Source organism: Elephantulus edwardii, unplaced genomic scaffold, assembly GCF_000299155.1.
Source record: "Elephantulus edwardii isolate Elephantulus edwardi_28Jun2011 unplaced genomic scaffold, EleEdw1.0 scaffold00020, whole genome shotgun sequence".
In the NCBI taxonomy this organism is placed as follows: Eukaryota; Metazoa; Chordata; class Mammalia; order Macroscelidea; family Macroscelididae; genus Elephantulus; species Elephantulus edwardii.
This window is the reverse complement of record NW_006399770.1, coordinates 27,810,332-27,828,107: the sequence shown is the minus strand read 5'-3', so window position 1 is coordinate 27,828,107 and position 17,776 is coordinate 27,810,332. Positions and strand designations below refer to the sequence as shown.

Genomic DNA, 17,776 nt, shown 5'->3' with positions numbered 1-17,776 from the left:
GAAGAGCACCCCCAGGAGAAACAAGCTTGAGCACTATGCCATCATCAAATTTCCCCTGACCATTGAGTCAGCTATGAAGTAGAAGATAACAACACTCTTGTGTTCATTGTGGATGCAAGCTGTAAAGAAGATCTATGACATTGATGTGGCCAAGGTTAACACTTTGAGTAGGCCTGATGGAGAGACAAAGGCCTCTGTTCGACTTGCTCCTGACTATGATTCTTTGGATGTTGCGAACAAAATTGGGATCATTTAAACTTTCCTAACTTCCATTTTGGTTTTGTATTTCTTCCCAGTCTTTGCAGTGACCTTTTGCTTTCTTTATGGATAATGTCCTTGATATCATCCCATAACTCTGGTCTTTGTTAGTGTTCAACACATCAAATACATTCTTGAGAAGGTTTTATAGTTCAGTTCAGATAGTCTCAATGTTGTATCTTTCTTCTTATGGACTTGTTTTCATTTCCTTCACCTTCAATGTGAACTTGTACATAAATAGCTGTGATGGTTTGTTCTAACGTTGGACACTGGCCTTAGTTTGATTGCTGATATTGAGTGTCTCCATTGACTCTTTCCACAGATGTGGTCAATCTGATTCCTCAATCGTTCATCAGCTGAGACCCATGTATATAGCCACTGTTTATGGGGTTTATTCCCCCAATATTGTCAATGAGTTGGAACTAACACATAAGTGACCCTCCAGGAAATTGTAAGGCACAAGGTAGGAGAGTGCCCACATTTCTCGTTTAGAGCTGCTGGTGAATCCAAACCATCAGAGAGGCTCTGCATTTGTGTTAGCAGTGTCTCCTGTGGACTACGCTGGCAGAGCTACAAGTTGCTTTTGTAAAGATTTACACACTTGGAAACCTGAAGGAGGTCCACTGGGAGTTGGAATTTTCTTATTAGCAGGACTCGGAGAGCAATATTCCAACAGTTAGCAGTCCTCAGGTGGTGCAAACGGTTAATGTGCTTGGCTGTTAATGGAAAGATGGGAAATATGAATTCTACCAGAAGGATTTTTTATTAAAAGGAAGGCCTGCTAATCTATGTCCCCCAGACCAGTAATTCAAAGTTATGGAGACTTCGTAGTAATAATCAGACACCTAGAGAGAATGAGTCATTGGGCCTGGGGCTCAGGATCATAGTCTATAGAACTTCAAGGTAAAGGGATGCAACATAGTCCAGTCTATATCTTAAATTTGTGAGTAATGACTGGTCTTAAAAGCTTGTGAGTGTCCATCAAAGGTTCAACCATTGGTCTGTCTTTGGAGTGAAGAAGATCAAACATGCATGAAAACAATGGTTCTAAAGTATAATGGACCATTTGAACCTCAGCATCAATAAGCTTGGGACCAGAACTAGATGGTGCCCATCTACCACTACTGAGGACTTGAGGACTTGCAAAGGACCTACACTGAAAAGTCCTAGGCAGAGTGGGGGAAAACTAGAAACAAAAGTAAAAAAAAAAATTTATATATATATATATATACACACACACACACACACAAACCAGGCTCACTGATGTGATAGAGACAAGTGAAAGCCCTGAGACTATTGTCTTTAATCACATTTTAGGCCTGGAACTGAACGTGAGACATACACTCTATCTCTTTCTTTCAGTTCACTATCCAGTCAAACAATAGGTCTATAAAGTACACAATTCAAGACAAAAAGGCAGCATTTGTCCAAGGACAAAGTTTAGAAGGCTGGACGTGCTGGCAAAGAAGGAGGAATGGAAATAAACCCAGAAAGCAGTGGGAAGAATGGTGTCACTAGGTGGGAATTGTTATCAACACCACAAAGCAAGTAGGAACTGGGGTTTAGAAGACCAATTTGCTCTGCAAATGTTCACCCAAGATATATATGCATTTTTGAATGGAAAACTTATCTTCTCTACAAATCTTCACTCGTTTCAAAGTAAAAATTTGAAACCAAAGATCAGTCATGGAACACCCTCTGAAGGGTAACTCTAACACATGGGCATCCTGGGTCAGAACTGGCTCAGTGGCAACTCTGTTAGCTGGAGGGCCACCACCTCTAACCTCACAGGGCACTGTGGACTTGGACAAAGCAAGAGTCAAGGAGGGAGGAGCTGTTTAATAAGCACTAAATGGTCTCTAGTAGACACAGATAGCAAAGTCGAAAAGATGGTTCTTTCCTATTGGAAAGCACTTTACCATAGGAGTAGGCACTTATCCCAAGTGTTGTATGAGTGTTCTCCCCCTAAAAAAAGAAACAGCCTTACGTCTGTGCTCAAAATGACCATGTGTCACCAGGGGTGGACCATTACTTTAAAGTAAGATTAAGTCATCACCTTTGAGCTCTCCTTGACATAAAGGGGCAATTATGACGCTTATTCAATGCATCATCCAAGCCTATTTTTATTTATTGAAGTAAAATTTAGATAATAGACTTCTTAAGGTTTTATTATGTATAATAAAAAATATTTTAACATTTAAGTAACATTTGGATTCATCACTCAAGGTACTGAGTGTCTCTGTTCTAAATTCCTCATATGGATCCTATAAAATGTCAACTACCAGGACAAGGATTAATGTCCCAGATTAATTTTTACCCTTTATTTATGGATACAATAGAAAGAGAAGTAAGGTCAAGTGCAAAATCAGAGCTAACACTGAATTCACTGCAGGGGAGTAATGGAAAGATGGATGATTTAGACACGGAAATTGTGTTAACGATGTCACTCTTGGAGCTCTGCTGGCCTCCTGGTAAGAAGCTGCCTGGAAACCTCAAAGCACGTGGTTGAAATCCACCAGCTACTGGGGGGCTGGGAGGGGAGAGGTGCAATCTCCTCCCATGCCATTTACTGCCTCTGAAAACCTCCTGGAGGGTCAGCTAAGATTTGGTGTCAATTCATATCCCCAATTTGTTTCAAAATATCACCCTTAAAGAATTGACTGAAAAAACCCCAATTACTGTTCACCTGACTCCACTAACTGGCAGCACCTTGTGTAGAATCACTCTATAAGGTTTCCTCCCTTGTCCCCTACTTGTGGGTTTTTTAGGGAAGCTAACAGGTCACTATTCAGGTTGGAAACAGGACACAGTTATTGTCAGGACAGCTTCTCAAGTGTGCTGGAAGGCCTTTTGATGGTCACCCTCATGGCTTTAGGACAGTGTTACAAAGCTTTCTTGGGTCCTGCCAACTCCAGCCTCTCCCTTCCCATGCTTGGAGGAGGGTCTCGCCTCTGACTCTGGCCTCCCAGGGTGGCAGTCCCCAGTCAGCTCTGCCCAGCTGGGTCTTCTGGTTCTCCCCTACTGCTGCTGTGTCTACATTGTGGTCTGCCTGCATTTTGTGCAGGAATCTCTGTGGCCTTGAAGGACAAAAGTTGCATTCCCTGCTTCTTTCTTGCTGCTATCGAGGTTCCCCTTCCAGAAGATTTTCAATGGCTGATTTTTCAGGAGTAGATCACCAGGTCTTTTACTCCAAGTACCTCTGAGCGGACTCAAACCTCCAACTTTTCAGTTAGCAGGTGTGTGCATTAACCATTTGCACCACCCAGAAACTTTATTCAAACCAAGCCAAAAATCAAACCAGATCCACTGCTGTGGAGTTAATTCTTCACCTGGTTTCTGAGTTAGCAGCACAGAACTTAACCTACTGCATGACCAGGGCTTCTTCCATCAAACAAGCCCACTGCTGCCAGTTGATTTCATCTCACAGCTCCGCTCCACTGGGCTTCAGAGTCTGTAAATCCGTATGGATCGTTCATCCCTCAGAGCTGCTGGTAAACCGTTAGCAACTTGCTAACAGGACAATTAATTAAAGGGAAACCCATACAGTCTTTGTGATTCATAAACGGCACAATTTTTCAAAAATTAGATCTTGGATAGGTTTCATTCTTTATGAAGTTTGCTGACTTAAAGACTGACAATTTATTTGCAAATTGTTTTATAAAAGCAGACAGAAACATGGCTATATGTAAAACTCATTCCTTTGTGTTATTTCTGGTATGAAACTTCAGTTTACCTACTTTGTTTTGAGGGGGAAAAACTGCCTTCTCTGTGCCCTCCATCGTTCTGCTCAGTAGGAAAATTTTTCGTGCACAAAAGAGTTTAAAGGAATCGGGACGAGAAAGCTCTGGTTGGACTGAACTCACTTGAGTGAGATCCAAAGTTCCATTTTGGGGAGCAGATGTTCTAATGCCCTGAACGAGGAGGGTGGAGACAGAAAATGAAGTGTGAGAAAATCTATGACTCAGGAGGAGAGTATATTTTTCCAAGAGGGAAATGGCCTGGCTGCTCAGCCCCCCAACACCACAAACCCCAAGCGCAGGCCTCTCTCCACCGGCAGCAGGCGCAGGCGCAGGCCCGGACAGACGCGTTTGCATCAGGCAGGGGCTCTGCTAACCCATCCCTGCACCAGAGTCATCCAGGAGAGCTTGCATACAGAGCCCTTCACACGAAGAATGAGCAACTTTCCCTTGAAGGTATTCTGTATCTCAGAGGCAGAGCTATCCAGGAATTGTTATTAATCAGAATTCCTTTGAAAAATTAGAATTTCTACGAAGTAGGGAAACCCAAGCTTCCATCCTGAACCATCCTCTGGTGAATGACAGTGGTAGTAGCTGCTCTCTGGTGCCCCCTGCTGGCCATTGGCAGCCTCTGTTAACTCTGTTAATGCTCTCATCTCCTTTAACCCCAGGCATGGAGCAAACGCTATTTCCCTGCCTCCATTTTTCCTTATATTACAAGAGCTAAAGCCATTTGATCAGGTATTGCATATATATTGATATATTTTGCAGTTCCTTCTTCTAGTAGGAATCAATTTTGAGGTTTGAGGAAAATGAAGTTTATCATTCCATACTTCAAATATCTATTTTGTACAGTTGTGTATGATGAACAGATGTAGTCCTCCACAGGATAAAAAAAAAATTGTTTATTATCATTTTGGTTAAGATATCACAGCAAAACATACATCAATTCAACAATGTCTCCATGCCTGATTCAGTGACATTGGCTACATTCTTCAAACTGTGCCACATATTCTTTCTTAACCCTCTTTTTTGATTATTATTACAGTGCTATCAACGTAAACTCACTACCCCTAAACTTCTTGTCTAAATTTTCAAATTGCTGTTGTCACTTGGATCTCATAGTGAGTTCTGGAAAAGAACACAATGCTCCAGGTAGACATTCTTTTCTAATTAAGCTAACTTCTTGTTTGGTTTTAAAACAAATTTAGATTCACAATCAACCCATGGCAGTAGCAATCAAGAAATCAAAACGTGTGTTGTATTGGAACAATATACTCTTAAGGACCTCATTAATGTGCTGTCTTTTATAAACAGTGCTAACTAGCCAGCTTAAAGACTAAGATGCATCTGATCCAAGCCATGGTGTTTTCAATTGCTTATGCATCTGAAAGTTGGACAGTAGATAAAGAAGGCAGAAGAAGAAGAATCAATGCCTTTGAACTGTGGTGTTAGTGAGGAATAAGGAATAGCCTATGGACTGCCGAAGGAGGAAATGCAACCAAGGTTCTCCCTAGAGGCAAGGACGGTAAAACTTCATCTCACATACTTTGGCCATATTGTCAAGAGGAAGCCGGTCCTGGAAAAAGACAACATGCTGAGAAGGTTAGAAGGCCAGCCAAAGAGGAAGACATGCATCGAGACAGGATGACACAGAGACTGTAACAATGGACTCACGCTGGACATCAGCCATGGTGCGGGTGGTGCCGGCTAGGACAAGGTTCCCATCTGGTGTTCGACTCAGCAGCACTTAACAGCATCATCATCATCAACAACAAAGCAACAACAATTTGTTTGGTTTAGGGGGCTTGGGTAGCATAGTCCTTAGGGAGTTGCTGGGCTAACCCAAAGGCAGCACCTCTCTGCACCACCAGCTCTATGGGAGAAAGATGGGCAGTCTCCTCCTATGTGATTTACAACCTTGGAAACGCAATGGAGGACCAGCTTTTAATCGGCTTCAAACAGTAATTTGAAAGGAAGTGTTGGTGGTGTAGTGGCGGGGTGAGGGGAATTATGCAGCAGCCCTTCAGGAGAAAGATGGACAATCTCTCTTGTTGTTATTAGATGCTGTCAAGTCAAGCAGGACTCATAGCAACCCTGTGAACAAAAGATCTGAACCCTGTTCTATCCTGGGCCATCCTCACACTTCCTGACACACAAAAGCCCATTGCAGGAGTCACTGTATCAATCCACTGAGTTAAGTGTTTTCCTCTCCTTCACCAACCCTCCACCCTTCCCATGTCCTTCTCCAAAGAATAGCACCTCCTAGCAACATGTTCAAAGTATGTGAGGTGAAGCCTCATCATTCTTGCCTCCTAAGAGCACTCTGCTCCCTCTCTAAAACATATCTGTTCATTCTCTTGGCCGTCTATGGGATGTTCAGTGCTCTTCTCCAACATCACAGCTCAAAGGAGTTAATTATTTTTTCTGTCATTCTTATTCCAGCTCTCAGATGCATAGCTAGTAATCAGAAAGACTATGACCTGAATCAGAAGCACCTTAGTCCTCAAACTGATGTAACTACTCCTCAATAATTTGGAAATGTCCCTAACTGAGGATTTTCCCAGTGCAGTTTGTCTCCTTATTTCCTGACTGCTAGTACCAAGGATGTTAACTGTGGATCCAAGTAAGATGAAGCTGTTGACAGTTTCAATCTCCTCTCCATCCATCATGATGCTTTTGGTCTAGTGGTAAGAATCTTTGTTTTCCTGACATTGAGATGCAATCCATACCAAAGGCTGTATTCCTTGATCTTCTGCAACAAATTCTTCAAGCCCTCCTCACATTCAGCAAGCAAAGTTGTGTCATATGCATAACACAGGTTATTGATGAGTCTCCCTCCAAGCCTGATGCCACACTCCTCCTCATAGAGTCCAGCTTCTGAAATAATTTGCTCAGTGTAGAGACTGAGTAGATGTGGGGAGAGAGAATAAAAGCCTGATACACTCTTCTTAATTTTAAACTATGCAATGTTTCCCTGCTCTGTTTGCACAATAGCCTCCTGGTTCAGGTATAGGTTTTGCATGAGCACAATCAAGTGCTCTGGAATTCCCGTTCTTCTCAATGTCAGCCATAATTTGTTATGATCCACAAAGTCCTAACATTACATATGCTTTTGCATAGTCAATAAAGCACAAATAGACATTCTTCTGGTATTTCTTACTTTCAGCCAGGATCCATCTGACATCAGCAATGATATCCCTGGTGTCAAGGTCTCTTCCAAATCCTGCTTGAACTTCTGACAGTTCTCTATCTATGTACTGTTCCAGCCATTTTGGAATGATCTTTAGCAGTATTTTGCTTGCATGTGATATTAATGATATTGTTTGAAGTTTCCATATTCAGTTGGATCACCTCTCTTGGAAATAGTAACAAATATGGTCTTCTTCCAGTCAGTCAGACAGATAGCCATCCTCCCAATTTCCTTAGACTGATGAGCACATCCAAGGTTAAATCTGTTAATTGAAACAAGTCAATTGGTATCCCACCGATTTCTGGGGCTTTATTTTTTTGCCAATGCCTTCAATGTAGCTTCGACTTTCTCTATTACCATTGTCTCCTGTTCATATGTTACTTCCTGAAATTTTTCAGTGTCAATCAGTTCTTTTTGGCACAATGATTCTGTGTATTCCTTCCATCTTCTTTAATGCTTTCTGGGTCTGGAAACCCACTAGAAGGTCAGCTATGAGTTAATCTACCTGGGCAGTAATGAGCATAATTTTGGCTGGTTTTACTTTTTTTTTTTTTCACTTCTTTTTTTTTTCTGTTTTTGTCCATTTTATTTCTCTACAATCATCCATGCAAGTACAATGTCACATGGATTTCCCAAGCCCACATCCTTCCCTAGAAATTCTGACTCTCATCTCTACTATAACAGAAGCAACTCAAGTTGATGACTGTAACAAATGAGTTGGGTTTCTATCAGTTTAAACAGCAAGGTCAAACTCAGAATGCCACCTTCAGGGGAAGTTTTTCCGTCAGTTCTAGAGCAATATCCATTTCTTCGAGTGTCTCTTCTTGCTCTGTCTTCATGCTAGTTGACACATCTCTACCCCATTCTCTATGGAGTGGCTTGGTTTTGATCTCTTTCCTATCTCAATGATGCAAACTACCCTAATCAACTCTTCTCAAAAGAACAAAGACAACTCATTAATCTGTGGGAATACAATCTCAGACCTAGAGGTTAGGATATATAATACATTATTTGGGAAACACAATTCAATCTACAACAAGAAACCCTTTATATGACAATCCAATAGGTGTGTGGTTTTTTTTAAAATTAATTTTAATAGACATTTACAGAGGTTTTGGATTTCCATTCATTCATTGCCGCACTTTTCTCGCTGCCCACACATATTTTGTTTTGGAGGCTCATTTAGCCTCAATGGCCCCAGGACTTGTGGACTCTATGGAAAATTGATGTTCTAAAATATATTTCTCTTTAACGTTTGATGTAAATGTTCTTATTATGTCAGTTTCTCCTGGGGTGACTCTGAAACAGGCAAGGATGGGGCGAGGGGAAATGACACACCCTTTCTAAGTACGTTATCTGGATCTATAATATAAGAAACGTGTTTCTGTTTTGCCAATGCATTCCCTACCACTCTTATTATACACGTTCTAGAAGTTAAAATAATCTTATGCACCCTTTCTAGGAAGCAAAGAATGGAGAGAAGAGGTCACAGAAAGTTCAGCTGTGGAAGATTTTCAATCATCATACAAGAAAACCCTTTGTACCTGTGTTCAACTTGCAGTAAGTGGAGGGGTCTGGGGTGGGGGAACTCAGCCTTCAAGGGCCCTTTCCATGTGGTCACTCATGCTGGGAGCCAGCTTGCCCGCCCCCCATGGCATTGCAGTCAACCTGAGTGTTGCATGCTGTATCTTTTAGGTGAAATTTTAAACATAAATCATGAATAATAGATTTAAATAAGACACAGGAAGAGTGAAGAGCCAGCACCATTTCTCCCTGGACTCACCCGACTCCATGGGCCTGGCCACCAGGCTGTCCTCGGTTCTCTTTGTCGTCATCCTTCCACCAGGAGGCGTAGCTGCACCTGGTAGGGTGACTGGCCACGTGACAGGTGTTCTTCAATGGCACCAGTGTGTCTGTGCACATCTCACTGAAGCAGATAAAGTTCGAGGTGGGAGGAGACAAAGTAGCAGCCAGTGCCTGGAATCCAATAGCTGTTAGTCATACAATCTTTTCACCGAGCAGAAAAGAAATCCCCTGGCAGAACTGCCTCCGTGAAGAGGGGCGGCAAAGCCTGCCTGCTCAGGCAGCTCCGGGGCTGGGGAAGGGCTGCCAGAGCCTGCCCTCCACAGCTCACACCTGGGGAAGCTGGCCAGAGAGACGGCCAGGCCTTCCTTCAACTCAGTGGTCTGTTATGCCACAGCTACTTGTGTACCGACCCCTCCAGTTGTCCTTTGTGGTGGAGTCAGAACCAGCTCATGGCTGACCCTCCAGTGGGTTGTCAGAGGCTGTAAATTACACAGGAGATTTCCCATTTCTCTCCTGTGGAGCAGCTGGTGGATTCAAATAGTCTGTTTTTGGGTTGACAGCACAACTTCTGATGCACCAGGCCACCAGAACTCCCTTCTCACTCAGTAGATGATACATTCTCATGTAATAATAACAAGAATAAAACAAAACCAGATAGCAGCTCTTTGATTCCAACTCATAATGACACCACGTGTGCAGAGCAGGACTGCCCCCAGGGGGACTGCCTTCTGACCTCCTGGAAGTTGATTGCCAGGCCTTTCTTCTGCAGCACCTCTGTGTGAGTTCACACTGCCAACCTCACAGTAGTGGAGAGTTTAACTGATTGTCCCGCCCACGTAACAAAGAGTGGCACAAAGAGTTGAGTGCTCAACTACGAACCGGGAGGTTGCTGGGTTGAGGCCACCCTTGGGCACCTAAGAAGGAAGGAGGGCAGTACCACTGCTGAACGATGGGGCACAAGTTCGCCACGCACATGTGCGGTCTCCTCAAGTCAGGACTGACTTCACGGCAAGTGGGTTTTGGTTTTATGTGCTGGGTGCATAGGACTATTGCTTACCAAAACACTCAGATGACCGAAGGGAATCCCAGGCTCTTGGGCTGGTCACTCGCCGTGGAATCACAGCCCGGGAGGAGGCTCACAATGGTGCCCAGTGCTCACCTGGAACGCTTACGAGTTCTTTTCCCAGCACCACATTTTATATCACAGAAACTGACCTTTCCTTTGTGCAACGTGGACTTTTTCAGGCTCTGTTGCAGGAAATAGCTCCTATTCTGATTCTGGCATGGGACTTCAAAGCAACAGGTGTGAGAATTGTGGCACTAAGATCCCTAACTCCAGTAAAGCCATCAATAAAGACGTGTTTAAAGGTGAGACACTCGAGGTTTAGAAACAGGGTGTGTGTGTAACGATGGTTCCCAGGCAACCTGTTGCTGCTGCTTTTTTTTTTTATTAAATTTTATTAGTTTTCATGAACATTTACAGAGATTTTGGGTTTTCATTCATTCATTGTTGCACTGTTTTCTCTACCCTCCTCCCCAGTTTGTTCTTTCTCCCCCTTGAATGTCTGTTTTAATTGTCCAATTGCCACAGTGCTTGTCAAAGCCAGTTCTGATTAATCTTCTTTGTCAGTGTGTCCCTTGCCATTCCCTATCACTCCTCCCTGAGAGAGACTTCACCCTGATTCATAAGGAAAAGGGGATGGTGTATTCTCTTAGCTACTTCCTGCTGAAAAGGGACGCTGTAGGTTTCAGGGGGAAGATATTCTGTCACTACTCTAAAGGGCCCCTTTGGCAGTAGGAAACACATAGACTATTATGGAGATTGATTTTGGAAATTAGATGCACTCTGTTGCTGCTTTTTAATCTTTCTTTTAAAAATTTCACTATAGCAACAATATCCCAGAACAGAATGACTTACGTTGTAGTGAAAGAAATGCTGTTACCCAGCTCTACCCTTTAGATGAAAAGAAACGCTTCTTTCTCACCATGTGAGTGTATCACGCCCTGGTCTGTGCCAGCAGCCTCCTCTCCCAGGTCTCTGGAGACTCTCAGTGCACTGGCCGCTGCTTCCGTGTGGGAAGGCCACAGCCTCCCAAACCTGCTCCTCATTCCCCAGCTCTCACCTTCCACTTCCACATCCAGTGCTATGCCTGGATGCCAAGACCTGGGTCCGGGCTGGAATACTGGAAGTCCTGGTGAAATGACCTCTTGAGGCTTATTATATGCTACGTCAGCAAAAGCTGGCACCAGCTCTCAAATGATTGTTGAACAATCACTAGTAGTATTGATTTAGGGGGCTCTGATGGCCTAGTGGTAAGGAATTGCACTGCCAATCCAAAGACAAGCAGTTCAAATGCACTAGCTGCTCTGTGGGAACCAGAGGAGAAGATGGCAAGCTCCTCTGAAAACTTACTGGAGGGTCAGCTTTGAATCGGTTCTGATTTAATGGTAATGAGTTTTTTAGTCTTGAAAGAACTACAACCCGAGTGCTCCTCAGAGGCAGAAAATCTGTGTTTGGGCATGTTGTCAGGAGGTGCTGGTTCCTGGAAAAAGACATCATGTTATGAAAGGTGGAGGGCCAGTGAAAGAGAGGAAGACCCTCAACAAGATGGACTGACCCGGTAACAACGGGCTTGAACATAACAGATACCACGAGGATGGCACAGAGGAGGGCAAGATGCCAGTCTGTTGTTCTTAAGATCACTATTTGTTGTACTTGACTTGATGGCATCTAACACCACCAGCACTAACAGTTATTCAGAAGTAGCTGATGCTTTAAACAGATCCTTAGTAAAAGTGGGCAGAACTCTCTTTGTCTTTCTCCGGACAGAGGTCCCAGGGAGAAGGTGGTTATTTTGTTTTGTTCTTTGGTAATTGCCAAATGCCCAAGACTAAAGAGTGTCATTTACCTGTGACTTCAGCTTTGGCGCCCCTGTGACCTGCCAGCTGCTAAATCCTCCATATTCTCTCAGAGTGACAGCCACGTAAGACTGTATGAAGCCACAGGGCAGATGTCTTTTTTGTCTGCTGGGTCTTTGAGTCTGTGGCCTATGAGACCTTTTCTTCCAGTACATTAATGATGAAAGCAACATTTACTAATTTCAGCTGCCTCAGCTCAATGGTTAAAAGAAAAAAAATAAATAAAAGGGTCCTTTCAGCAATTGGACCTGACAGTTTCCTGAGCTGTGCTGGCGATCTTGAGCTCTATCTGTGGACTGGCTGACAATTTCCTTTGTCAAGATGTTGTCAGGAGACTAGACCAAAACTGTACTAAATGATCCCGATGGTCTTGAGTGCCTGTTTCATATTAAGTTAAAAATTGCATTCGGGTACTCAGTTGACCCTCTATTAATCCTTGCTCAAGTCTGTGCAGCCACATGACTGGATTGGGGCTTTCTGACCTCAGCACCTCAGGGACAAATGGACCCCTCCTGAGGGGAAGCGGTGTCTATCCAGCTCTTGAGACCAGTGAGTAAGGCAGGAATTCTGGAAAAAGAACTCGGGGTGGGGGTGGGGGTGGGGAAGAGGAGGCAGGCAAGATGCCTCAGGGACAGACAAAGCAAATTCATCCGTCACTGACTTGTTACTCTTCCTTTCCCTGATGATGTTTTTGTCTTCTTTGGGACTTTCTGGCCTTCTTCTCCATTCATTCTCTATTTTCTGGAATTATCTTAGAAACATAATTGTTAGCTCCTGACTCCTAGAAGCATTTCTTCTGCAGCTGAAGAGGGTTTTAGAAATACCTTCTAGGGGAGCTCTGGTGGCCTAGTGGCAAGAAGCTGCACTGCAATCCCAGAGGAACACTGTTCGAATCCACCAGATGCTCTGCCGGAGAAGGAGGCGCAATATCCTCCTGTAAAGATATGCTTGCCTTCACTTCTAAGATAAAGAGTTGAGTCCAGAGGAGGTCTTTTCAACCACCTGCTATGTATCTGAGAGCTGAACAATGAGTAAAGACGACAGAAGAAGAATCCGTGCCTTTGAGTTGTGGTGCCAGATAAGAGTGGTGAATATCCCATAACCTGCTGAAAGAACAAACAGACGGATCTTGGAGAAAGTGAAGCCAGAGTGCTTCTAAGAGGCATCGATGGAGAAGCTTCACCTCACATACTCTGTGCACGGTGCTAGGTGGAGCTATTCCTTGGAAAGGAGCATCATGCTTGGAAACGTGGAGGGTCAGCAAAGGAAAGAAAGACCCTCAACAAGATAGTTTGACACAGTAACTTGCAGCAATAGGTTCAAGTGATGAGGATGACGTAGGATAGGACAGGATTCCGATCTGTGGTTCATAGGGTCGCTATGCGTTGTACTTGACTCAAGGGCACATAGTAACAACAACAATGACATTGAGGGAGTTCTGGTGGCCTAGTGGGTGGTGAGTTGTACTTCTAACTCAAAGACAAGCAGTTAGAATCCAACAGTTGCTTCACTGGAAAAATAGGGACAAACTTCTCCCAAATGGTTTATAGACCCTTAAATCTGCTGGACAGCCAGCTATGAGTTGGTTCTAACTTGACATTGAGTCCAACAACAATGACATTGGATATCTTTTTTATACACTTGTTGACAACTGGACATCCTGTTTGGTGGAATATCTGTTTCACTCTTTTGTCTATTTTTTTAAATTTTATTTTATTATTTTTGTGGAGTGTACCGTCAAATCAGATCTGACTGGTACAGGAGGAGATTGCCCCTCCTTACCCGGCAGAGCATCTGGTGGATTCGAACCGTTCGCCTCTGGGATTGTAGTTGCAGCTCCTTGCCACTAGGCCACCAGAGCTCCCCTCTTTTGTCTATTTTTGAGTGAGTTACTGATGTTTTGGTTGTTACATTTTAAGAGTTCTTTATATTATAAAAATTAAATTGGCATTTTTTTTAATGCTCTGTATTTAACATTAACTTCCACATTATAGCTTGTTCAAAACCAAAAAGAATCGGTTCCCAGGGAGCAAATTCGAAATCTCCACAAGATGAATGTGAGCCAATGCCAAGGTAAGTGTTTTAGAATTACAATGATAACAGGGAATGACTACCTTGGCTGGGAGCCACACACTGTGTAGATGTTTCAACTCTCTGCCCAAGGTCATCAGGTCAAACAGTGTGGAAATTCAGAATACAAGCCTAAGCACAGCTAAAACTAAACTCATTAAAAGGAATATTTGGATGTCAAACACAGCATACAGTGCTAGGTGACTGGGGCACCATGGGGAAACATTTAAAAAATCAAGTAGTATCCCTGCCTTTATAGAACTCAGATTTAATAAGTCAAGTACTGTCCTTGCCTTCGTAAAACTTGGATGTAGTTGGAGATGCTAGTCAGTCTTTGTCTGTGCCAGGACGTAGAGAGTGTTACTGACCTAATGTGGGGTTCAGGGGAGCTTTGCTTCCAAGGATACGTTTGAAGAGTTCACAGGGAGGTGGTTCAGGGTAGGTTTGAGGCATGCTCTAGTCTGAGTGGGCTGGGTCTCTTGCGTTGGAGATGAGCAGACCGTTGGCAAATTCAGGGAAAGTATGACTCCAACCCCAAAGAGGGAGCAGCAGGGCGGCAAGACAGGGCCCGTGAGGTGCCGCTGGCGGGCTGGGCAGGGCCGACAATTCAGGGCTCGTCTGCCATGGGAAGGATTTGGGCCTTTCATTTCAGAAACAATGGGAGCCAGTGAAGTGTTCCAAGCAGAGAGTTTCCATTTTTAATTTTTGTTTTGTTAAAAGATAACTTTGGCTATTAGTGGTTGGATTGGAAGCAGAAATGAGAAGTGGATTAGAGGAGTCAAGAGTTGGAGCTTGGAGTGCAGGAGCACAGAGAAAGAATCTGAGTGAGAGGACAGTAGCTTGGCCTTGGAGGAGGAGGAGACAAAGCCAGGGGGATGGAGTCAAGAGTTGCTTTAGGGGCAGAATCCCTGGTGCGACACTTCAGGCCCTGGAAGCAGCCTCGCTCAGTTTGAATCTGCTCTCTGTCACAGCTTAGGTTTGATTTTGGGTTTGTGCTTAGGTTCTAGGTCCTTGGGTAGATTACTTGACCTCTCTGTGCTTCAGTTTCCAGTGTTCAAAATGGTAATGATAATCGTCCTAAGCCCCACCCCACACCCCACCCCACCCCTTGAGGATTAAACGAGTAAAGCATTTGGGATGGTACTTAGCTCACAATAAAGGAGCACTGGAGGCTTAGTGGTAAGGAATCATGCTGCCAACCCAAAGGTACACAGTTTGAATGCACCAGATGTTCTGTGGGAGAAGGATGGGCAGTCTCTGCCTGTGCAATATACAGCCTCTGAAAACCCACTGGAGGGTCAGCTGTGAGTTGGTTCCAACTAGATGGTAATGACAACAGTGATGGCAACAACAGTGGGGCCCTGGTGGCACAGTAGTTAATGCAGCTGGCTGATAATAGAAAGGTTGTGGTTTGAATCCACCCACTGCTGCATAGGAGAAAGATGTGGCAGCCTGCTTCAGTAAAGACCCACAGCCTTGAAACCCTCGGAGGCAGTTCTGCTCTGTGCTATAGGGTTGCTAGGAATCGTTATCGACTCAGTAAGTTTTTAAGCAACGACTGATACTAATATTGTGAAAAGTGTTGAATGACGATTCAGGGAGATGGAGGACTCTGAGGCTCATGCTTCCCCCCGCCGCCCTCCTCCATCACATTGCCATGCACTGCCTGAGATTTCCCCTTATCTGCCACCCGGATGCCTAGTCATCCCTCTCAACGACAGGAGAGATCAACTGTGTTAATTCCACCTGCAAAACCAAAGTTAATGTGTGAGAGGGCAGGACAGTGGGGAGCTTTGGGGTAAGACAGCATCTGAATGGAGACTTTCTGAAGATGATAGAGCTCACACATGTGCTATGTGAGGGAATCTCAAACCAGCCAAGTGGGGTGCCATGGCAGACCTCTCTCTGGCAGGCAAGGTTTTCTTCCACTAATGAACGTGCATACAGTAGCTCCCCATAGACAGATGTAGGTGAAACCTGCTAGGCCTATGCAGCGCACAACCTGAACAACTGTATACGGTGGTCCTGGCTCCCCTTGTTCACCTAGTACGCACTTAGGATCATCCCTAAGCCACAGACTCACGCATACAGCAAAGCAGTCTGGGACAGATGCAGCTTTTATTTTTCTACTGTTGCTGTCGCCTTGCTGTGTAAGCTCACTGGTGCAAGAATGAATGAAACTCAAGGTGCTTGCAGTTGATTTTAATTAATAATGTGTGTACTTGTTTATAAATACTTAGGGGTAGATGGTTGTCCCTAAAACAATAAATATGGAATAAAAATCTCTTTAGAGCCTTGTCTTTCTCTACACCAAATTTTGAGAGGAAATTCTCTTCCTGGTCACGGCAACAAACCATTTTCTGAAGCACAGCTGTGGTCAGCTGTTACAAGACAATAGGAACTGCAGAAAGCCAAGGTCATTGCCCCCAACACACAGGGTCTGACTGAACCACAGACTGACCTGAAAGGGAGCTGATGCTTGCGGGCATGTTTCTCAATCTGCTTTTATCTTCCAGAAAAGATCTGACAGCTCTCGGGACCTCTGGCTCCAACCTGACTACGCCCTCACCCCGTTCCCCCTCTCGCAGGATTTATGGAAGCAAATCATTAAGCGACTTCAGGAACACTGACAAAATGGAATCTGAAGTAAGGACTTGCCTCAAAAATCTAGAATTTTTTGTAAGTCATAAATTTGGTCTTGATTACAGAATGGATAACAGTTAAGCTTTTAAATGAGGGGGAGTTGGGGAAGGAGGACATGACAGAAAATGCTAAAAACAATTTTGTGCTCAGCACTGACTTAACAGACACATGGTCTTCGCAATCACAAACTAAGTCCCAGGTCTATATTTCTTGGAGAAAGCACTTGGGGTGGGGTGGGCCTTTTTCTCAGTCCAAGGATTCCACTGGCCCAGGCTTGAAGGCCCTGGAGTCTGTTCCTGGCTGGCTTCCCGGACACTGTGGCTGGGGTTGGGTGGCCCTGCAGGCTCCTATCTGCTAACCAGTAACTGATCTCCAGGCCGGTTTCAAATGTTTCAGGACACATGCATATGCTGCCGCCTCTGGACCCTCTCTGGCCCCTAGCTCTCCTTCACTGACCCCTGGCCAGGAGCATTCCCTGTCCTTCTCACGGGCCTTTCTCTGCAGCTGGGAAAAGCCTGGCACGTTGGCGACCTCCACCCTCTGGTTCATGCTCATCAGTCACGTGCTGATCTTTTTTCTATTCCTTTCTTTAGCAAATATATTCCATCTCACACCGGTTTCCTAGGAAACCAACCCTCAGAAACAGAAAGAGACTGTTTGGAAAAGAGAATAGTCCAAAAATTCCACCTTATAATGTGTAAAAAGAAAAGAACCCAGTTAACAGGAACAGTAGTAAATCTATGTGACTAAAATGTGTGGATTTTTCCCTCTGTAGGTTTTAAACTCAGCTTTGGAACATGCTTTAAGGACAGCAAGCATTTTGAAGGAAACAACTGATCAAATGATCAAAGCGATTGCCAATGATCTCACCAAAGCGCAGAAGTGGAGAAGTCGACTCAAACGTTAGTTAGTCATTTAAACCCAGGCAGCCAGGGAATAGAACAAAATGGCAAAGAAACTCCATCTTCAATTAAAGAAACAAAACAGAGGAAGAAGTACCTAATTACATAATTTAGGATGACAACTTTCCAATAAAAACATCAGGATGATGAGAAATCAGTAATACAAAGGAGTGTTTAAATGGATCTTTGATTTTTAAATAGAAATCAACCAGCAAATAGATATTTTAGGAGAAATCTATGTTCTTCCT

General features: G+C 44.0%; 1 protein-coding gene across 1 annotated transcript in view; it reads left to right on the top strand.

The window, feature by feature from the left end:
* The window catches only part of AKNAD1 (AKNA domain containing 1), a 53,710-nt gene extending 36,177 nt beyond the window's left edge, over window positions 1-17,533 (top strand). Inside the window, exons 10-14 of the mRNA XM_006882500.1 lie at window positions 8,651-8,748; window positions 10,240-10,362; window positions 13,908-13,986; window positions 16,500-16,629; window positions 17,402-17,533. Coding sequence (XP_006882562.1) covers window positions 8,651-8,748; window positions 10,240-10,362; window positions 13,908-13,986; window positions 16,500-16,629; window positions 17,402-17,533 — 562 coding nt within the window. The remainder of the gene's footprint in view (window positions 1-8,650; window positions 8,749-10,239; window positions 10,363-13,907; window positions 13,987-16,499; window positions 16,630-17,401) is intronic.
* The last annotated feature ends 243 nt before the right edge of the window (window positions 17,534-17,776 follow it).